Source organism: Chamaea fasciata, unplaced genomic scaffold, assembly GCF_029207755.1.
Source record: "Chamaea fasciata isolate MVZ Bird 193981 ecotype frontalis unplaced genomic scaffold, bChaFas1.0.hap1 SCAF_822, whole genome shotgun sequence".
Classification (NCBI taxonomy): Eukaryota; Metazoa; Chordata; class Aves; order Passeriformes; family Sylviidae; genus Chamaea; species Chamaea fasciata.
This window is the reverse complement of record NW_027094907.1, coordinates 1-21888: the sequence shown is the minus strand read 5'-3', so window position 1 is coordinate 21888 and position 21888 is coordinate 1. Positions and strand designations below refer to the sequence as shown.

Sequence of the window (21888 nt, the reverse complement as noted above, 5' to 3'; positions counted from 1 at the left end):
GCAGCCTGGCCAGCCGGCAGATGATCCAGCAGTACGAGATGTACTGCAAGGACAGCAAGGTGAGCGCACCTGTGACACACCTGCGCACACCTGTACACACACACCTGAACACCATCGTGTGCCATGGCAGCCTGGCCAGCCGGCAGATGATCCAGCAGTACGAGATGTACTGCAAGGACAGCAAGGTGAGCGCACCTGGGCACACCTGGGCACACCTGTGACACACCTGGGCACACCTGTGACACACCTGGGCACACCTGTACACACACACCTGAACACCATCGTGTGCCATGGCAGCCTGGCCAGCCGCCAGATGATCCAGCAGTACGAGATGTACTGCAAGGACAGCAAGGTGAGCGCACCTGTGACACACCTGGGCACACCTGTACACACCTGGGCACACCTGTACACACCTGTGCACACACACACCTGAACACCATCGTGTGCCACGGCAGCCTGGCCAGCCGGCAGGTGATCCAGCAGTACGAGATGTACTGCAAGGACAGCAAGGTGAGCGCACCTGGGCACACCTGGGCACACCTGGGCACACCTGTGACACACCTGTGCACACACACCTGAACACCATCGTGTGCCACGGCAGCCTGGCCAGCCAGCAGATGATCCAGCAGTACGAGATGTACTGCAAGGACAGCAAGGTGAGCGCACCTGGGCACACCTGGGCACACCTGTGACACACCTGGGCACACCTGTGACACACCTGGGCACACCTGTACACACACACCTGAACACCATCGTGTGCCATGGCAGCCTGGCCAGCCGCCAGATGATCCAGCAGTACGAGATGTACTGCAAGGACAGCAAGGTGAGCGCACCTGTGACACACCTGGGCACACCTGTACACACCTGGGCACACCTGTACACACCTGTGCACACACACACCTGAACACCATCGTGTGCCACGGCAGCCTGGCCAGCCGGCAGGTGATCCAGCAGTACGAGATGTACTGCAAGGACAGCAAGGTGAGCGCACCTGGGCACACCTGGGCACACCTGGGCACACCTGTGACACACCTGTGCACACACACCTGAACACCATCGTGTGCCACGGCAGCCTGGCCAGCCAGCAGATGATCCAGCAGTACGAGATGTACTGCAAGGACAGCAAGGTGAGCGCACCTGGGCACACCTGGGCACACCTGTACACACCTGGGCACACACACACCTCAACACCATCGTCTACCACGGCAGCCTGGCCAGCCGGCAGGTGATCCAGCAGTACGAGATGTACTGCAAGGACAGCAAGGTGAGCTCACCTGTGACACACCTGCGCACACCTGTACACACACACCTGACACCTGCGAAGAGTTTTCCCGGGTTTTTTCCTGAATTTTGGGTTTTTCTCCCCGGATTTGGCGGGATTTTTTTTTTTTTTAACCTTTTTTCCCCAAATTCTCCCGAAATCCGCGAGCGCTCGCTGCACTGCAGGGGCGCCTTCGCCCCTCACCTGCCCCACCTGTGTCTCACCTGTCTCACGTGTCTCACCTGTGCAGGGCCAGGTGATCCCAGTGATTCTTTCATCACCACCTTTGGAACGATCCTGTCCTTCACCTGCTCCGCATCCTTTACCTGTCCTGTGTTTATCCCATCCCTTACCTGTCTCTCACCTGTCCCACCTGTCACTCACCTGTCGCACCTGCAGGGCCGGCTGATCCCAGTGATATTTTCATCACCACCTTTGGAACGATCCTGTCCTTCACTTGCTCCGCATCCTTTACCTGTCCTGTGTTTATCCCATCCCTTACCTGTCCCTCACCTGTCCCACCTGTCACTCACCTGTCGCACCTGCAGGGCCGGCTGATCCCGGGCGCGTACAAGTTCGACGCGCTCATCACCACCTTCGAGATGATCCTGTCCGACTGCCCCGAGCTGCGCGAGGTGCAGTGGCGCTGCGTGGTCATCGACGAGGCGCACCGCCTCAAGAACCGGCACTGCAAGCTGCTGGACAGCCTCAAGCACATGGACCTGGTACACCTGGGCGCACCTGGGCACACCTGGGCACACCTGGGGACACCTGGGATACACCTGGGTACACACGGGATACACCTGGGCACACCTGGGGTCACAGCGCCTCAAGAACCGGCACTGCAAGCTGCTGGACAGCCTCAAGCACATGGACCTGGTACACCTGGGCGCACCTGGGGGCACCTGGGATACACATGGGATACACCCGGGGATACACCTGGAATACACCTGGGCACACCTGGGCACACCTAGGCACACCTGGAGTACACCTGGGTTACACTTGGGCACACCTAGGCACCCCTGGGGACACCTGGGCACACCTGGGGACACCTGGGATACACCTGGGCACACCTGGGATACAGCTGGGCACACCTGGGCGGTTTGGGGGCGCACCTGGGCCCGCCCGCAGGATGTTCCTGGTGACCCCCGGCAGGTCGCCGGCTGGGCGGGGCCTTTGCAGGCGGCCTCACCTGTGTCTCACCTGTCTGCCCTCCGTCTCCCCTGCCCCACCTGCGTCTCACCTGTGTTCCACCTCAGCTCTATCCCACCTGTCCCGTTGGTCCGTCTGCCTTGCCCCACGTGTTCCTCGTTCGTCTCACCTGTTCCCCGTTTCTCTCCCGCGTTTGGGCTGTTTCACCTGCGTTACCTGTCCCAGGTGTCTCACCTGGCTCACCTGTCGCACCTGCAGGAGCACAAGGTGCTGCTGACGGGCACGCCGCTGCAGAACACGGTCGAGGAGCTCTTCAGCCTCCTGCACTTCCTGGAGCCGTCCCAGTTCCCCTCCGAGGCCGAGTTCCTCAAGGACTTCGGGGACCTGAAAACCGAGGAGCAGGTGAGCGGCGCACCTGGGATACACCTGGGGACACCTGGGATACACCTGGGCACACTTGGGATACACCTGGGCACACCTGGGATACACCTGGGGACACCTGGGCACACCTGGGATACACCTGGGGACACCTGGGATACATCTGGGGACACCTGGGATACACCTGGGCACGCCTGGGATACATGTGGGTACACCTGGGGATGTCTGGGATACACCTGGGATACACCTGGGGACACCTGGGATACACCTGGGGACACCTGGGATACACCTGGGCACACCTGGGATACACCTGGGGACACCTGGGATACACCTGGGCACACCTGGGATACACCTGGGGACACCTGGGGATGTCTGGGATACACCTGGCGACACCTGGGCACACCTGAGATACACCTGGGGACACCTGGGGATGTCTGGGATACGCCTGGGCACACCTGCTCAGGTTTTGGAGGTGGGTAGGCTGGATGCTCACCTGGAGATCTCGGAGCGCTTCCCAGGTACGCCCAGGTGTGACCCCAACCAGCCCCAGGTGTCCCCACACCCACCTGGGCCCATCCAGGTGTGACCCCAGGTGTCCCCACACCCCCCTGGGCCCATCCAGGTGTGACCCCAGGTGTCCCCACACCCCCCTGGGCCCATCCAGGTGGGGCCCCACCTGTCCCCACACCCACCTGGGTCTATCCAGGTGTGACCCCACCCACCTAGGCCTATCTAGGTGTGGCCGCACCTGTCCCCATGCCCACCTGGGCCCATCCAGGTGTGGCCCCACCTGTCCCCACACCCCCCCAGGCCTATCCAGGTGTGACCCCACCCACCTGGGCCCATCCAGGTGTGACCCCACCTGTCCCCGCCCCTCCCGGGCGCCGCCCCGTCCCCGGCCGGGCGTGACGGGCGGCGCGGCTCACCTGCGCAGGTGCAGAAGCTGCAGGCGCTGCTGAAGCCCATGATGCTGCGGCGGCTCAAGGAGGACGTGGAGAAGAACCTGGCGCCCAAGCAGGAGACCATCATCGAGGTGGAGCTGACCAACGCGCAGAAGCGCCTGTACCGCGCCATCCTGGAGCGCAACTTCGCCTACCTGGCCAGGGGCGCGGGCCACGGCAACGTGCCCAACCTGCTCAACACCATGATGGAGCTGCGCAAGTGCTGCAACCACCCCTACCTCATCAACGGTGAGCGCACCTGGGCCCACCTGGGGACGCATAGATGCGTGTGGGGACACACCTGAGCGCGTATAGATACACCTGAGTGCATATGGATACACTTGGGGACACACCTGAGCACACCTGAGTACGCGCAGATACACCTGGGGACACATGGATACACCTGGGTATACATGGATCCATCTGGGGACACACCTGAGCACATATAGATACACCTGAGTGTACATAGATATAGCTGGGGACACACCTGAGCACACCTGAGTACACATGGATACACCTGGGGACGCATAGATACACCTGGGGACACACCTGAGCACATATAGATATACCTGAGTACATATAGATATAGCTGGGGACACACCTGAGCACACCTGGGTACACATAGGTACACCTGGGGACACATGGATACACCTGGGGACACACCTGAGCACATATAGATACACCTGAGTGCACATAGATATAGCTGGGGACACACCTGAGCACACCTGAGCACACACAGATACACCTGGGGACACATAGATACACCTGGGGACACATGGACACACCTGGGGACACACCTGAGTACATACACGCACACAGCTGAGTGCACATGGATGTACCTGGGCATACACCTGACACACCTGAGTACGTGTACGCACACCTGAGCGCACGTGGCTGCACCTGGGCACACCTGGGCACACCTGGTGCGCAGGTCGGTTCTCCAGCGGTCGCTCGCAGACGCTCTCGTGGGGCACGGAGGTCACCTGGCGGAAGCGGTGGTGGTCGCTGGCGCCTTCACCTGCGTCTCACCTGTCGCCGTCCCACCTGCGCGCAGGTGCGGAGGGGCAGATCGTGGCGGAGCTCCGCGCCTCCCTGTGGCCAATGGGGGAATTACAGGGAGATCCCAATGATAACAGATGATCAGTGTTGGTTCAGCGACACTCACCAGAGGTGTTACCTGCGTCTCACCTGCGGCGTCTCACCTGCGCAGGTGCGGAGGAGCAGATCGTGGCGGAGCTGCGCGCCTCGCTGCCGTCGCCGCCGCCGCCCGACCTGGCGCTGCAGGCGCTGGTGCGCTCGGCCGGGAAGCTGGTGCTGCTGGACAAGCTGCTGCCGCGCCTCCGCGCAGGTGGGCACAAGGTGCTGGTCTTCTCGCAGATGGTCAGGTGCCTGGACATCCTGGAGGATTACCTCATCCAGAAACGGTGAGCGGGAAACGGGGGGGAAAAGGGGAGAAACGGGAAAAATGAGAAAAATGTGAATTTTGGGGAAAAAAACGGGGAAAAACGGGGAAAAAACGGGGGAAAAACGGGGGAAAGTGGGGAAAGGAAATGGGGATGTGGGGGAAGGGGCCCAGACATCCTGAAGGGTTATTTTATCCAGAAATGGTGAGAAGAAACGGGGGGGAAAAGTGCGGAATTGGGAAAAATGAGAAAAATGTAAATTTTGGGGAAAAAAACGGGGGAAAAACGGGGAAAAAACGGGGGAAAAATGGGAAAAAATGGGGGAAAAATGGGGAAAGGAAATGGGGATGTGGGGGAAGGGGCCCAGACATCCTGGGGGATTACCTCAGCCAGAAACAGTGAGAAAAATTAGGGGAAAAACTGTGAAATTGGGAAAAAATGAGAAAAACGTGAGTTTTGGAGGAAAAATGGGGAAAAAACGGGAGAAAGTGGGGAAGAAACGGGGAAAAATGGGAAAAGGGAATGGGGGCATAGGGGATGGTGCCCGGACATCCCGGGGGATTTCCTCATCCAGAAACCATGAGGAGTTTTGGGTTTAAAAACTGAAATTATGGGGGAAAAAAACCACCAAAAAAAAAAAAAAAAACCCAATGAAGAAACAAAGGAAAAAAAGGTGGAAAAAAAAAAAAGGGGAAAAAAATTCCGCGTTGGGAAGAGGAAATTAAAAATCCCCACGAGGAGAACACGGCGGTTTGGGACAGGAAAAGGGGCCGGAAAGAAGGGGACGGCCAGGAGAAAAGGAGCCGTGGAAAGGCGGGGGCGTCTTTGGGAAAAAAACCGGGAAAAGGCGGATTTTGCGACCAAACCTGGGGGGTTGCGTTTGCCCTTTTTGTCCCGCTCAGGTACCCGTACGAGCGCATCGACGGGCGCGTGCGCGGCAACCTGCGGCAGGCGGCCATCGACCGCTTCAGCCGCCCCGACTCGGACAGGTTCGTGTTCCTGCTGTGCACGCGCGCAGGTGGGCTGGGCATCAACCTGACGGCGGCCGACACCTGCATCATCTTCGACTCGGACTGGAACCCCCAGAACGACCTGCAGGTGAGGGGACAGGTGTGGGTGTGGGGTGTGGGGTGTGGGGTGACACCTGTGTCACCTTTGACCCGGACTGGAACCCCCAGAACGACCTGCAGGTGAGGGGACAGGTGTGAGGTGAGGGGACAGGTGTGAGTGTGGGGTGACACCTGCATCATCTTCGACTCGGACTGGAACCCCCAGAACGACCTGCAGGTGAGGGGACAGGTGTGAGGTGAGGGGATAGGTGTGAGTGTGGGGTGTGGGGTGACACCTGCGTCACCTTTGACCCGGACTGGAACCCCCAGAACGACCTGCAGGTGAGGGGACAGGTGTGGGGTGTGGGGACAGGTGTGAGTGTGGGGTGTGGGGTGACACCTGCGTCACCTGTGACCCGGACTGGAACCCCCAGAACGACCTGCAGGTGAGGGGACAGGTGTGAGTGTGGGGTGACACCTGTGTTGTCTTTGACCTGGACTGGAACCCCCAGAACGACCTGCAGGTGAGGGGACAGGTGTGAGGTGAGGGGACAGGTGTGGGTGTGGGGTGTGGGGTGACACCTGTGTCACCTTTGACCCGGACTGGAACCCCCAGAGCGACCTGCAGGTGAGGGGACAGGTGTGGGTGAGGGGTGTGGGGTGACACCTGTGTCACCTTCGACTCGGACTGGAGCCCCCAGAACGACCTGCAGGTGAGGGGACAGGTGTGGGTGTGGGGACAGGTGTGAGTGTGGGGTGTGGGGTGACACCTGCGTCATCTTCGACTCGGACTGGAACCCCCAGAACGACCTGCAGGTGAGGGGACAGGTGTGGGTGTGGGGACAGGTGTGAGTGTGGGGTGTGGGGTGACACCTGCGTCATCTTCGACTCGGACTGGAACCCCCAGAACGACCTGCAGGTGAGGGCACAGGTGTGAGTGTGGGGTGTGGGGTGACACCTGTGTCGTCTTTGACTCGGACTGGAACCCCCAGAACGACCTGCAGGTGAGGGCACAGGTGTGAGTGTGGGGTGTGGGGTGACACCTGCGTCACCTTTGACCCGGACTGGAACCCCCAGAACGATCTACAGGTGAGGGGGGCACAGGTGTGGGGTGTGGGGTGACACCTGTGTCACCTTTGACCCGGACTGGAGCCCCCAGAGCGATCTACAGGTGAGAGTGAAACAGGTGTGAGTGTGGGGTAACACCTGCGTCACCTTTGACCCGGACTGGAGCCCCCAGAGCGATCTACAGGTGTGGGGAGCACAGGTGTGCGGTTTGGGCTTTGGGGTCACGGACTCGGCTCTCCCGAGGTTTGGTCTCACCGCCCGCACCGGGACGCCATCCAGGTGTCCCCAGTTGTCCCCAGGCCAGGTGTCACCGCACCTGGCAGAGCAGGGCCGTGCAGGTGTACCTGTGGGGTGTCCCCACTGTCCCCACTGTCCCCGCAGGCGCAGGCCAGGTGTCACCGCATCGGGCAGAGCAAGGCCGTCAAGGTGTACCGCCTCATCACCCGCAACTCGTACGAGCGCGAGATGTTCGACAAGGCCAGCCTGAAGCTGGGCCTGGACAAGGCCGTGCTGCAGTCCATGAGCGGCCGCGAGGGCTCCATCCCCGGGGTCAGTGGTCACTCGTGGTCATCTGGGGTCACTCGTGGTCATCTGGGGTCATCTGCAGCCAGGGTTCTCCAGGTTGAGGTTCTCCAGGTTGAGGTTCTTCAAGCTGAGGTTCTCCAAGTTGAGTTTGTCCAGTTGAGGTTCTCCAGTTGAGGTTCTCCAGTTGAGTTTGTCCAGTTGAGGTTCTCCAGTTGAGTTTGTCCAGTTGAGTTTGTCCAGTTGAGTTTGTCCAGTTGAGTTTGTCCAGTTGAGTTTGTCCAGTTGAGGTTCTCCAGTTGAGGTTCTCCAGTTGAGTTTGTCCAGTTGAGGTTCTCCAGTTGAGGTTCTCCAGTTGAGTTTGTCCAGTTGAGGTTCTCCAAGTTGAGTTTCTCCACGTTGAGTTTCTCCAGTTGAGTTTGTCCAAGTTGAGGTTCTCCAGTTGAGGTTCTCCAGTTGAGTTTGTCCAGTTGAGGTTCTCCTAAGTCGAGGTTCTTCACGTTGAGTTTCTCCAGTTGAGTTTCTCCAGTTGAGTTTGTCCAAGTTGAGGTTCTCCAGTTGAGGTTCTCCTAAGTTGAGGTTCTCCAGTTGAGTTTGTCCGGTTGGGTTTGTCCAATTTGAGTTTCTCCAAGTTTGGCTTCTCCCAGCTGAGGTTCTCCAGGTTCTCCGGGTGGGGCTCAGGTGGTCCCCCAGGTGACCCCGCCCCCAGCTGACCCCGCCCCGTGTCCCCGCCCAGATCCAGCAGTTCTCCAAGAAGGAGATCGAGGACCTGCTGCGCAAGGGCGCCTACGCCGCCATCATGGACGAGGACGACGAGGGCGCCAAGTTCTGCGAGGAGGACATCGAGCAGATCCTGCTGCGGCGCTCCACCACCATCACCATCGAGAGCCAGGGCCAGGGCTCCACCTTCGCCAAGGTGAGCCGGCCGTGCCCAGGTGTGCCCGGGTGTGCCCAGGTGTGCCCAGGTGTGCCCGGGTGTGGCCAGGTGTGGCGTTGGGTGCTCCTGGGTGAGGTCCAGGTGGGGTTGGAGGCTCTTGGAGAAGGTCCAGGTGGGAGTTGGGTGGTCCTGGAGAAGGTCTGGTGGCTCTGGAGAAGATCCAGGTGTGCCCAGGTGTGCCCAGGTGACCTTTGGTGGTCCTTAGTGAAGGTCTAGGTGGAGTTGGGTGGTCCTGGAGAAGACCCAGGTGTGCCCAGGTGACCTTTGGTGGTCCTTCGAGAAGGTCCAGGTGGGGTTGGGTGGTCCTGGAGAAGACCCAGGTGTGCCCAGGTGTGCCCAGGTGTGCCCAGGTGACCTTTGGTGGTCCTTAGTGAAGGTCCAGGTGGGGTTGGTTGTGTCCAGGTGGGGTTGGGTGGCCCTGGAGAAGGTCGAGGTGGGTCCAGGTGGAGTTGGGTGGTCCTAGAGGAGATCCAGGTGTCCCCCAGGTGACCCGTGCCCCCTGAGCTGTGACCTTTGCCCCCAGGCCAGCTTCGTGGCGTCCGAGAACCGCACGGACATCGCGCTGGACGACCCCAACTTCTGGCAGAAGTGGGCCAAGAAGGCCGACCTGGACCTGGAGCTGCTCAACGCCAAGGTGAGCGCACCTGGGCAGGTGAGACACACCTGGGGACACACCTGGGCAGGTGAGACACACCTGGGGACACACCTGGGGACACACCTGGGCAGGTGAGACACACCTGGGGACACACCTGGATGGGTGAGACACACCTGGGGACACACCTGGGCAGGTGAGACACACCTGGGGACACACCTGGGGACACACCTGGATGGGTGAGACACACCTGGGGACACACCTGGGGACACACCTGGGGACACACCTGGATGGGTGAGACACACCTGGGGACACACCTGGGGACACACCTGGGGACACACCTGGATGGGTGAGACACACCTGGGGACACACCTGGGGACACACCTGGGCAGGTGAGACACACCTGGGGACACACCTGGGCAGGCGAGGTCACACCTGAGGGGTGGGGTCACACCTGGGAGGGGTCACAGGGTCACCTGAGGAACCCTGACCTGGACCTGGAGCTGCTCAACGCCAAGGTGAGACACACCTGGGCAGGTGGGCGGGGTCACACGGGGGGCGGGGTCGGATGGGAGGGGTCCAAGGGTCACCTGGGTGGGGCTGCGGCCGGAGGCGCCGCTGGACAGTGTCCACCCCTGCTGGCCAGTGTCCGTGCTCGCTGACCTCTGACCCTGAGTGACCGCTGACCCTGAGTGACCACTGACCTCTGACCCCGAGTGACCGCTGACTTCTGACCCTGAGCAACTGCTGATCTCTGACCCTGAGTGACCACTGACCCAGAGCGACCACTGACCGTCACTGACCGCTGACCATTGCCTGTCCCACTGACCATCACTGACCACTGACCATCACTGACCATCCCTGACCATCCCTGACCCTCACTGCCCTTTGCCCTTTGACCCCCAGAACACGCTGGTCATCGACACGCCCCGTGTCCGGAAGCAGACCCGGCACTTCAGCGCCCTCAGTGACCACTGACCATCACTGACCACTGACCATCACTGACCACTGACCATCACTGACCATCACTGACCATCACTGAGTATCACTGACCATCCCTGACCCTCACTGCCCTTTGCCCTTTGACCCCCAGAACACGCTGGTCATCGACACGCCCCGTGTCCGGAAGCAGACCCGGCACTTCAGCGCCCTCAGTGACCACTGACCATCACTGACCATCACTGACCATCACTGACCATCCCTGACCATCACTGACCCTCACTGCCCTTTGCCCTTTGACCCCCAGAACACGCTGGTCATCGACACGCCCCGTGTCCGGAAGCAGACCCGGCACTTCAGCGCCCTCAGTGACCACTGACCATCACTGACCATCACTGACCATCACTGACCATCCCTGACCATCCCTGACCATCACTGACCACTGACCATCACTGACCATCCCTGACCATCACTGACCATCCCTGACCATCCCTGACCATCCCTGACCATCCCTGACCATCCCTGACCATCACTGACCATCCCTGACCATCACTGACCATCACTGACCCTCACTGACCATCCCTGACCATCCCTGACCTTTGCCCTTTGACCCCCAGAACACGCTGGTCATCGACACGCCCCGTGTCCGGAAGCAGACCCGGCACTTCAGCACCCTCAGTGACCACTGACCATCACTGACCATCCCTGACCATCACTGACCATCACTGACCATCCCTGACCATCACTGACCATCACTGACCATCACTGACCATCCCTGACCATCACTGACCATCCCTGCCCTTTGCCCTTTGACCCCCAGAACACGCTGGTCATCGACACGCCCCGTGTCCGGAAGCAGACCCGGCACTTCAGCACCCTCAGTGACCACTGACCATCACTGACCATCCCTGACCATCACTGACCATCACTGACCATCCCTGACCATCACTGACCATCACTGACCATCACTGACCATCCCTGACCATCACTGACCATCCCTGCCCTTTGCCCTTTGACCCCCAGAACACGCTGGTCATCGACACGCCCCGTGTCCGGAAGCAGACCCGGCACTTCAGCACGCTGCGCGACGACGACCTGGTGGAGTTCTCGGACCTGGACAGCGACGACGACCTGGAGCGGCCGGACAGGAGTGGCCGCTCACGCCGCGGTCACCACGGCGGTCAGCACGGCGGTCAGCACGGCGGTCAGCAGCCCGGCGGTCAGCTGCTGCCGCCTCCGGCCGCTCCGGCCGCGCCCCCGCAGCCCTTCGGGAGGAGCGAGTGCCTGAGGGTGGAGAGACACCTGATGGTCTACGGGTGAGGAGCACCTGGGACACACCTGGGCACACCTGGGGACACACCTGGGACACACCTGGGGACACCTGGGGACACACCTGGGGACAGCTGGGATACACCTGGGGACACACCTGGGGACACCTGGGATACACCTGGGAACACCTGGGGACACACCTGGGACACACCTGGGAACACACCTGGGGACACCTGGGCACACCTGGGGACACCTGGGGACACACCTGGGACACACCTGGGGACACTCTGGGGACACCTGGGACACACCTGGGCACACCTGGGGACACACCTGGGGACACCTGGGGACACACCTGGGGACACCTGGGACACACCTGGGGACACACCTGGGGACACCTGGGGACACACCTGGGGACACCTGGGGACACACCTGGGGACACACCTGGGGACACCTGGGGACACTTGGGACACACCTGGGGACACCTGGGACACACCTGGGGACACTTGGGACACACCTGGGGACACCTGGGGACACACCTGGGGACACACCTGGGGACACCTGGGACACGCCTGGGGACACCTGGGGACACACCTGGGACAGCTGGGGACACCTGGGCACACCTGGGGACACACCTGGGGACACTTGGGACACACCTGGGGACACCTGGGACACACCTGGGGATATCTGGGCCACACTTGGGCGTAGCGGGGAGGGGTTTGGGGTCACCTGGGCACGCCTGGGCACAGGGGGGAGGGGTTTGGGGTCACCTGTGGGGTCACCTGGGCACAGCGGGGAGGGGTTTGGGGTCACCTGGGCACAGGGGGGAGGGGTTTGGGGTCACCTGGGCACACCTGGGCACAGGGGGGAGGGGTTTGGGGTCACCTGGGCACACCTGGGCACAGGGGGGAGGGGTTTGGGGTCACCTGGGCACACCTGGGCACAGGGGGGAGGGGTTTGGGGTCACCTGGGCACAGCGGGGAGGGGTTTGGGGTCACCTGGGCACACCTGGGCACAGCGGGGAGGGGTTTGGGGTCACCTGGGCACACCTGGGCACAGGGGGGAGGGGTTTGGGGTCACCTGTGGGGTCACCTGGGCACAGGGGGGAGGGGTTTGGGGTCACCTGGGCACACCTGGGCACAGGGGGGAGGGGTTTGGGGTCACCTGGGCACAGGGGGGAGGGGTTTGGGGACACCTGGGCACAGCGGGGAGGGGTTTGGGGTCACCTGGGCACGCCCGGGACGCGCCCGAGGACCCCGGCGAGCCGTGGCTGCCCTGTGGCCCAGGTGGGGCCGCTGGCGGGAGCTGAGCGCACCTGGGCGCTGGCAGCGCCGCCTGTCGGAGCGCGAGGCCGAGGGCGTGGCCAGGGCCATCCTCCTCTTCTGCCTGCTGCACTTCCGGGGCGACGCCGGCACGCGGGCCAGCACCTGGGCGCTGCTGGCACCCGGCGGGAACGGGCGGGCCCGGAGCGCACCTGGCTGCGCAGGTGAGACACCTGGGGACACCTGGGCTCACCTGGGGACACCTGGGGTCACCTGGGAGGGCTTTGGGGTCACCTGGGGTCACCTGGGGACGCCTGGGAGGGGTTTGGGGTCACCTGGGGACACCTGGGGACACCTGGGGACACCTGGGAGGGGTTTGGGGTCACCTGGGGACACCTGGGGACGCCTGGGAGGGGTTTGGGGTCACCTGGGGACACCTGGGGACACCTGGGGTCACCTGGGAGGAGTGAGGGGTCACCTGGGGACACCTGGGGTCACCTGGGGACACCTGGGGACACCTGGGGACACCTGGGGACACCTGGGAGGGGTGAGGGGTCACCTGGGGTCACCTGGGAGGGGTTCGGGGTCACCTGTGGTCAGGAGCGCACCTGGCTGCACAGGTGAGACACCTGGGCTCACCTGGATTTTGGGTCAGTTTAGGTGATTTTTGGGTGGATTTGGGTCAGTTTTGGGTGATTTTGGGTCATTTTGGGTGATTTTAGGTGATTTTGGGTGGATTTCAGATAGTTTTGTGCGGCTTTAGGATAATTTTGGGTGATTTTGGGCAATTTTGGGTGAATTTCGGGTAGTTTTGGGTGGCTTTGGGATAATTTCGGGTGATTTTGGGTGGATTTTGGGTGTTGGTGCCCCCCAGGCTCGCTGTCCCCGTCCCTGCCCCGCGGCCGCAAGGGGAACAATTGAATTTGGACAATTTTGGGTCAATTTTGGACAATTTTGGGTAGATTTAGGATAATTTTGGATGGATTTAGGATAATTTCGGGTGGATTTGGGATGATTTTGGGTGGATTTAGTACAATTTTGGGTGGATTTAGGATAATTTTGGGTGGATTTAGGACAATTTTGGGTGGATTTAGGACAATTTTGGATAGATTTAGGATAATTTTGGATGGATTTAGGATAATTTTGGGTGGATTTGGGATGATTTTGGGTGGATTTAGGACAATTTTGGGTGGATTTAGGACAATTTTGGATAGATTTAGAATAATTTTGGATGGATTTAGGATAATTTTGGGTGGATTTGGGATGATTTTGGGTGGATTTAGGACAATTTTGGGTGGATTTAGGACAATTTTGGGTGGATTTAGGACAATTTTGGGTGGATTTAGGACAATTTTGGATGGATTTAGGACAATTTTGGATAGATTTAGGACAATTTCGGGTGGATTTAGGACAATTTTGGGTGGATTTGGGATGATTTTGGGTGGATTTAGGATAATTTTGGGTGGATTTAGGACAATTTTGGATAGATTTAGGATAATTTTGGGTGGATTTAGGATAATTTCGGGTGGATTTCGGGTAGTTTTGGGTGGATTTGGGGTGATTTTGGGTGGCTTTGGGATAATTCCGGGTGGATTTGGGGTGATTTCGGGTGTTGGTGCCCCCCAGGCTCGCTGTCCCCGTCCCTGCCCCGCGGGCGCAAGGGGAACAATTGAATTTGGACAATTTCGGGTCGATTTAGGATAATTTTGGGTGGATTTTGGACAGTTTTGGGTGATTTTGGGCAATTTTGGGTGGATTTTGGACAGTTTTGGGTGATTTCGGGTGTTGGTGCCCCCCAGGCTCGCTGTCCCCGTCCCTGCCCCGCGGGCGCAAGGGGAACAATTGAATTTGGACAATTTCGGGTCAATTTAGGATAATTTTGGGTGGATTTTGGACAGTTTTGGGTGATTTTGGGCAATTTTGGGTGGATTTTGGACAGTTTTGGGTGATTTTGGGCAATTTTGGGTGGATTTTGGACAGTTTTGGGTGATTTCGGGTGTTGGTGCCCCCCAGGCTCGCTGTCCCCGTCCCTGCCCCGCGGGCGCAAGGGGAAGAAGCCGCCGAAGGTTCCGGAAGCTCCGGGCGCCGAGTGGCTGCGGCGCCACAACCCCGAGGGGCTGCTGCAGGACGACGGCTACCGGCGGCACCTCAAACACCAGAGCACCAAGTGAGCGCGCCGGCGAGCTTCCGCGGAATCGCGGGAATTTTGGGGATTTTTTGGGGATTTTTTGGGGATTTTTTGGATTTTTTGGGGATTTTTTTTGGATTTTTTTTGGATTTTTTTTTGGATTTTTTGGGGGATTTTTTTTTGAGTTTTTTGGAATGTTTCGGGATATTTGTGGGAATTTTTGAGTGGTTTTTTGGGATTTTTTTGTGGATTTTTTGGGATTTTTTGGGGGGTTTTTTTCGAGATTTTTTTTAAGAATTTTTGAGTGGTTTTTTGGGATGTTTTTGTGGATTTTGGGGGATTTTTTGGGGGATTTTTTCGAGATTTTTTTTAAGAATTTTTGAGTGGTTTTTTGGGATGTTTTTGTGGATTTTTTTGGCTTTTTTTGGGATTTTTTGGGGGGATTTTTCGAGATTTTTTTAAGAATTTTTGAGTGGTTTTTTGGGATTTTTTTTGTGGATTTTTTTGTGGATTTTTTGGGATTATTTTTGGAGTATCTGCAGGTTTTTTTGTGTCGTTTTTTGGGATATTTTGGGGGGATTTTTTTTGGGTTTTTTGGGGGATTTTTTGGGGATTTTTGGGGGGTTTTTTGGGAATTTTTGAGTGTTTTTTGGGGGGTTTTTTTGGGGGGGATTTTTTTAAGGATTTTTTGGGATTTTTTTGGATTATTTGCAGGGTTTTTTTGTGTCTTTTTTGGGATATTTTGGGGGGATTTTTTGGGGGAATTTTTTGGCCGTTTTTGGGGGTTTTGGGGGGTTTTTTGTCCAATTTTGGGGTTTTTTGGGTGTTTTTTTCGATTCTGGTGGTTTTTCGGGTGGATTTCACCGATTTTCGGGTCGTTCCCAGGATCCTGCTGCGGGTGCGGATGTCGCATTTCCTGGGGCTGGTTTTGGGGGTTTTTTGGGGTTTTTTTGGGTTATTTTGGCCGTTTTTGGGGGTTTTTTTGTCCAATTTTGGGGTTTTTTGGATGTTTTTTTCAATTTTGATGTTTTTCGGGTGGATTTCACCGATTTTTGGGTCTTTTTGGGTGGTTCCCAGGATCCTGCTGCGGGTGCAGGTGTCGCATTTCCTGGGGCTGGTTTTGGGGGTTTTCTGGCTGGTTTTTGGGGTTTTTTTTGGCCAATTTTGTCCAATTTTGGGTTATTTGGGGTGTTCTTTTCGATTTTGGTGGTTTTTCGGGTGGATTTCACCGATTTTCGGGTCGTTCCCAGGATCCTGCTGCGGGTGCAGGTGTCGCATTTCCTGGGGCTGGTTTTGGGGGTTTTTTTGAGGGTTTTTTGGGTTATTTTGGCCGTTTTTGGGGGTTTTTTTGTCCAATTTTGGGGTTTTTTGGGTGTTTTTTTCGATTTTGGTGGTTTTTCGGGTGGATTTCACCGATTTTTGGGTCTTTTCGGGTCGTTCCCAGGATCCTGCTGCGGGTGCGGATGTTGCATTTCCTGCAGCACGAGGTGATCGGCGACCAGGCCGAGAAGGTTCTGGCCGGCGCCAGCGCCAGGTGAGCTCCGCGATTTGGGCTTTGGGGCGGTTTTTTGATTTTTGGGGCGTTTGGGGGTTTTTTCGAGGCATTTTGGGGGTTTTTGTTTTGGTTTTCGGGGTATTTTTGGGGCAGGTTTGGGGGTTTTAGGGTTTGGAGAGGTTTTTGGGGTTTGGGGGTTGGCTGGAGAGTCTCCGGACCCTTTTTGGGGTGGATTGGGCGGTTTTGGGGGGTTTGGGTCCCTCTCCCCGTTTCTTGCGGTCCCTGGCCCCGAGTTTGGGGGTTTTTTCCTCATTTTTGGGGTTTTTTCCCCATTTTTGGGGCCCTCGATCTCATTTTTTTGTTTTTTGGGGTTTTTTTTTTGTATTTTCGGGGTCCCTCTCCCCATTTTTGGGGTTCTTTCCCCATTTTTTGGGGTCTCTGATCCATTTTTGGAGTTTTTTTTCCTATTTTCGGGGTCCCTGATCTCATTTTTGGTCTTTTTTTTCTCATTTTTGGGGTTTTTTCCCCATTTTTTGAGTTCTTTCCCTATTTTTGGGTTCCTGACCTCGTTTTTGAGAAGTTTTTTCCTATTTTCGGGGTCCCTGATCCCATTTTTGGGTTTTTTTCCCCCAATCTGGGGCTCCCTGATCCCATTTTTAAGGTCCCTGATCTCATTTTGGGGTTTTTTTCCCCATTTTCGGGGTCCCTGATCCCATTTTTGGGGTCCCTGATCCCATTTTCGGGGTCGTTCTCCCCATTTTCGGGGTCCCTGATCCCATTTTCGGGGTCCCTGATCCCATTTTCAGGGTCCCTGATCCCATTTTCGGGGTCCCTGATCCCATTTTCGGGATCCCTGATCCCGTTTTCGGGGTCCCTTTCCCCATTTTCGGGGTCCCTGATCGCGTTTTCGGGGTCCCTAATCCCGTTTTCGGGGTCCCTGACCCCGATCTCCGTCCCCCCAGCGAGGTCCACATCTGGTTCCCGCTGCTGGAGCAGCTGGAGGCGCCCTGGGCCTGGTGGGACCCCGAGGCCGACAAGTCTCTGCTCCTCGGGGTCTTCAAACACGGTAAGAACGGGGCAGAAACCGAAATCCGGGGCCGGGGGGCGGCGGGCGGTTCCACTGGGGATTTTCCAATTTTTGGGGCAATTTCCGTGGTTTTGGGGGGGTTTCAATGGGGTTTTTTTGCTCTGTTTTTAACCGATTTTGGGGATTTTTGGGGTGGTTTTAATGGGGTTTTTTTTTCTGTTTTTAAGTGATTTTTTGGGCAGTTTTAATGGGATTTTTTTCCCTTTTTTTTTACCAAATTTGGTGATTTTTGGGGGGGGGGTTTAATGGGATTTTTTCCCCCTTTTTTTAATCCGTTTTTTGGGGCGATTTCCGTGTATTTTGGGTTAATTCTGGGTTATTTTTATGGGAATTTTTTTTCTATTTTGGGGGGTTTTTTTCCTCTTTTTTCTTAATTTAATTTTGGGGTGATTTCCGTGTATTTTGGGTTATTTCCATGGGAATTTTTTCTGTTTTCGGGGTTTTTTTTCCCATTTTTTGTTGACTGACTGATGTTCGGGGCGATCTCGGTGCCTTTTGGGTTATTTTGGGTTATTTCCATGGGAATTTTTTCTATTTTGGGGTTTTTTTTCCATTTTTTGTTGACTGACTGATTTCCGGGGCGATCTCGGTGCCTTTTGGGCACATTTTGGGTTATTTCCATGGGAATTTTTTCTATTTTGGGGGTTTTTTCCCATTTCTTGTTGACTGACTGATTTCCGGGGCGATCTCGGTGCCTTTTGGGTTATTTTGGGTTATTTTGGGTTATTTTTATGGGAATTTTTTCTATTTTGGGGTTTTTTTCCCATTTTTTGTTGACTGACTGACGTTCGGGGCGATCTCCTTCGCCCTCCAGGCTACGAGCGGTACCAGACGATGCGGGCGGACCCCGCCCTCTGCTTCCTGGGCCGGGTCGGCGGGCCCGAGGCCGAGGCCGTGGCGGCCGAGCAGCGGCTCGAGGGGCCCGAGGGGTGAGGCGCCCGAAGTCGGGGAGAATCGGGGCGGACCTGGGGAGATTCGGGGGGAGTTTGGGGAGAATTTGGGGAGATTTGGGGGAGTTTGGGGGAATTTTGGGGGAATTTGGGGGAAATTGGGGGAAATTTGGGGGAGAATTGGAATTTTGGGGAAATTTGGGGGAATTTGGGGGAAATTTGGGGAGAATTTGGGGGAAATTTGGGGGAATTTCAGCTGGTTTGGGGAATTTTGGGGGAGTTTGGGGAAATTTGGGGGATTTGGGGAAATTTGGGGGAATTTTGGGGGAATTTGGGGGAGATTTGGGGGAATTTGGGGGAATTTTGGGGAAATTTGGGGGAGATTTGGGGGAATTTGGGGGAGAATTGTAATTTTGGGGAAATTTGGGGGAATTCTGGAGGGATTTGGGAAAATTTGGGGGAAATTTGGGGGAATTTTGGGGAGATTTGGGGGAATTGGGGGAGTTTGGGGAAATTTGGGAAAATTTGGGGAAATTTGGGAAAATTTGGGGGAGTTTTGGGCAAATTTGGGGGAAATTTGGGGAAATTTCAGGGAAATTTGGGGGAATTTGGGGGATTTTGGGTTGTTTTGGGGGATTTTGGGTGGATTTCCGGTGCTTTCGGGCTGATTTTTGAGTCTCTTTCTGTCCATTTGATAATTCCTGTTTTCTGAGCGCCCCAAACCTCCCCAAATTCGGCTTTTTCCCCCAAATTCCATTTTTTCTCCCCAAATTTTGTTTTTTCCCCCCCAGATTTTCCGTTTTTTCCCCAAATTCCATTTTTTTCCCCCAAATCCATTTCCCCCCCCCAAAATTCCATTTTTTCTCTGCAAATTTTCTGGGTTTTCCCCCAAACCCGTTTTTTTTCCCCCCAAACCCATTTTTTCCCCCCAAATCCATTTTTTTCCCCCAAATTCCATTTTTTCCCCCCAGATTTTCAGGGTTTTTTTCCCCAAATCCCATTTTTTCCCCCCCAAATCCATTTTTCCCCCCCCAAAATTCCGTTTTTTTCTCCCCAAATTTTCCGGTTTTTCCCCAAATTCCATTTTTTCCCCCAAATTCCATTTCCCCCCCCCCAAATTCCATTTTCTTTCCCCCAAACCCCTTGTTTTGCCCCAAATCCCGTTTTTCCCCCCCAAACCCATTTTTTCCCCCCAAATTCCGTTTTTTCTCCCCAGATTTCCTGGTTTATCCCCCAAATTCCGTTTTTTCCCCCCAGATTTTCCGTTTTTCCCCCAAATTCCATTTCTTCCCCCCAGGTTTTCCGGTTTTTTTGCCCCAAATCCCGTTTTTTCCCCCCCAAGGCGGAGCCGGTGATGACCCAGCCATGCTAATACCGACCGGCAGCGGCCGGGCTGAGTGCAGCCACGGGGCTGAGGCTCCCGCCGCCCTCTGGGGCCAGCTCCGCCCCTTTGGGGGTCAGCCCCGCCCCTTTTGGGGTCAGCTCCGCCCCTTTGGGGTCAGCTCCGCCCCTTTGGGGGTTTTGTTCTTAGGGCCGACCTGGACAAGGACGCCGAGGACCCCGAGTACAAACCGCTGCAGGGAGCGGCGGACGAGGTGAGAGCGAACCCCACCCCAAACTCCAGCTTTTTTCCCTCCCTAATTTCCCTTTTTTCACCAAAATTTTGGGATTTTTTTCCCCCCAAATTTCAAATTTTTCCCTCCCTAATTTCCATTTTTTCACCAAAATTTTGGGATTTTTTTCCCCCCAAATTTCAATGTTTTCTCCCCCCAAATTTCAAATTTTTTCCTCCCTAATTTCCATTTTTTCACCAAAATTTTGGGATTTTTTTTTCCCCCAAATTTCAATGTTTTCTCCCCCCAAATTCCAAATTTTTTCCCTCCCTAATTTCCCTTTTTTCACCAAAATTTTGGGATTTTTTTCCCCCCAAATTTCAACTTTTTCCTCCTCCTAATTTCCATTTTTTTTCCCAAAAATTTTGGGATTTTTCCCCCTCAGATTTCCTTTTTTTTCCCCCAAAATTTCGGCGTTTTTTTCCCCCCAAATTTTAATTTTTGTTTTCCCTCCAAAATTTTGATTATTTTCCCAAAAATTTTGGTTTTATTCCGAAAAATTTCAGGTTTTTTTCAGCCAAAATTTCGGGGGTGTTTCCCCCCAAAATTTTTACTTTTTTCCCAAAAAATTTCTATTTTTTTCGCCCCCAAAATCCTGGGGTTTCTCCTCGAAATTTTGAGGTTTTTCCCCCCAAAATTCCACGGTTTTCTTCTCAGGGTTTTGGGTCTCACCCCCAAAATTTTGGCTTTTTCCCCAAATTTTTAGGGGTTTTTTTCCTTAAAAATTTTGAATTTTTTTTCCCCAAAATTTTGATTGTTTTGTTTTCCCAAAAATTTCAGTTTTATTCCCAAAAATTTCAGGTTTTTTTCACCCAAAATCTCTGGGGTTTTGCCCAAAAATTTTAATTTTTTTCCCCAAAATTTCGGTTTTTTTCCCCCAAATTCCTGTTCCCCCCCCTCCCCCCCGTTTTTTGGGGTGGGGTTGGGGACATTTGGTGACCTTTGACCCCCCAGAGTGACCCCCTGGCCGGGGCCCGAGACGAGGAGATCTCGGTGGTGGACGGGGACGACGGTAAACGGGGGGGGACCCCAAAAAAACCCCAAAATCCCCAAAATTTCCCACCCCAAAAAACCCCAAAATCCCCAAAATTCCCCCCTCAAAAAACCCCAAAATCCCCAAAAAACCCCCAAAAAACCCCCCAAAACCCCCAAAATCCCAAAATTCCCCCCCAAAAAACCCCAAAATCCCCCAAAAATCCCCAAAAAACCCAAAATCCCCAAAACTTCCCCCAAAAAACCCAAAATCCCCAAATTGTCCAAAAATCCCCCAAATTCCCAGAGTGACCCTGAGCCCCCCAAACCCGCCCCAAATCCCCCCAAATTCACCCCAAATTCACCCCAAACTGACTCCAAACGCCCCAAATTCACCCCAAATCCCCCGAATTAACCCCAAATCTCCCCAAATGACCCAAAATCCCCAAATTCACCCAAAATCTCCCCCGATTTCACCCCATAATTCCCCAAATTCACCCCAAATTTCACCGAATTCACCCCAAATCTCCCCAAATTCTCCCCAGATCTCCCCAAAGTGACCCAAAATTCCCCAAATTCACCCCAAATCCCCCGAATTAACCTCAAATCCCCAAATTGCCCCCGAATCTCCCCAAATTCCCCCCAAATCCCCCAAACGGACCCCAAATCCCCCAAATTCACCCCAAATCCCCCAAAAATCCCCCAAATTCACCCCAAATCTCCTGAATCTCCCCCAAATCTCCCCAAATTCCCCAAATTCCCCCCAAATCCCCCCAATTCTCCCCGAATTCCCCCCCAAATCCCCCAAACTGACCCCAAATCCCCCAAATTCCACCCAAAATCCACCAAAATCCCCCAAATTCAGCCCAATTCTCCCAAGTTCAGCCAAATCCCCCAAATTCACCCCAAATCTCCCGAATCTCCCCCAACATC

General features: G+C 55.7%; 1 protein-coding gene across 1 annotated transcript in view; it reads left to right on the top strand.

Annotated features, from left to right (window-relative positions):
* LOC136305950 (chromodomain-helicase-DNA-binding protein 8-like) overlaps positions 1 to 20995 on the top strand; it is a gene marked incomplete at its 3' end in the record, with an annotated part of 41755 nt that extends 20760 nt beyond the window's left edge. The window contains 16 exon segments of the mRNA XM_066209277.1: positions 1810 to 1986; positions 2672 to 2815; positions 3726 to 3981; positions 4943 to 5156; positions 6038 to 6233; positions 7634 to 7801; positions 8511 to 8690; positions 9235 to 9345; positions 11266 to 11558; positions 12795 to 12994; positions 14784 to 14937; positions 16343 to 16432; positions 17356 to 17459; positions 18295 to 18409; positions 19902 to 19965; positions 20938 to 20995. Of these exon segments, the coding sequence (XP_066065374.1) occupies positions 1810 to 1986; positions 2672 to 2815; positions 3726 to 3981; positions 4943 to 5156; positions 6038 to 6233; positions 7634 to 7801; positions 8511 to 8690; positions 9235 to 9345; positions 11266 to 11558; positions 12795 to 12994; positions 14784 to 14937; positions 16343 to 16432; positions 17356 to 17459; positions 18295 to 18409; positions 19902 to 19965; positions 20938 to 20995 (2524 nt within the window).
* Between the last annotated feature and the right edge of the window lie 893 nt (positions 20996 to 21888).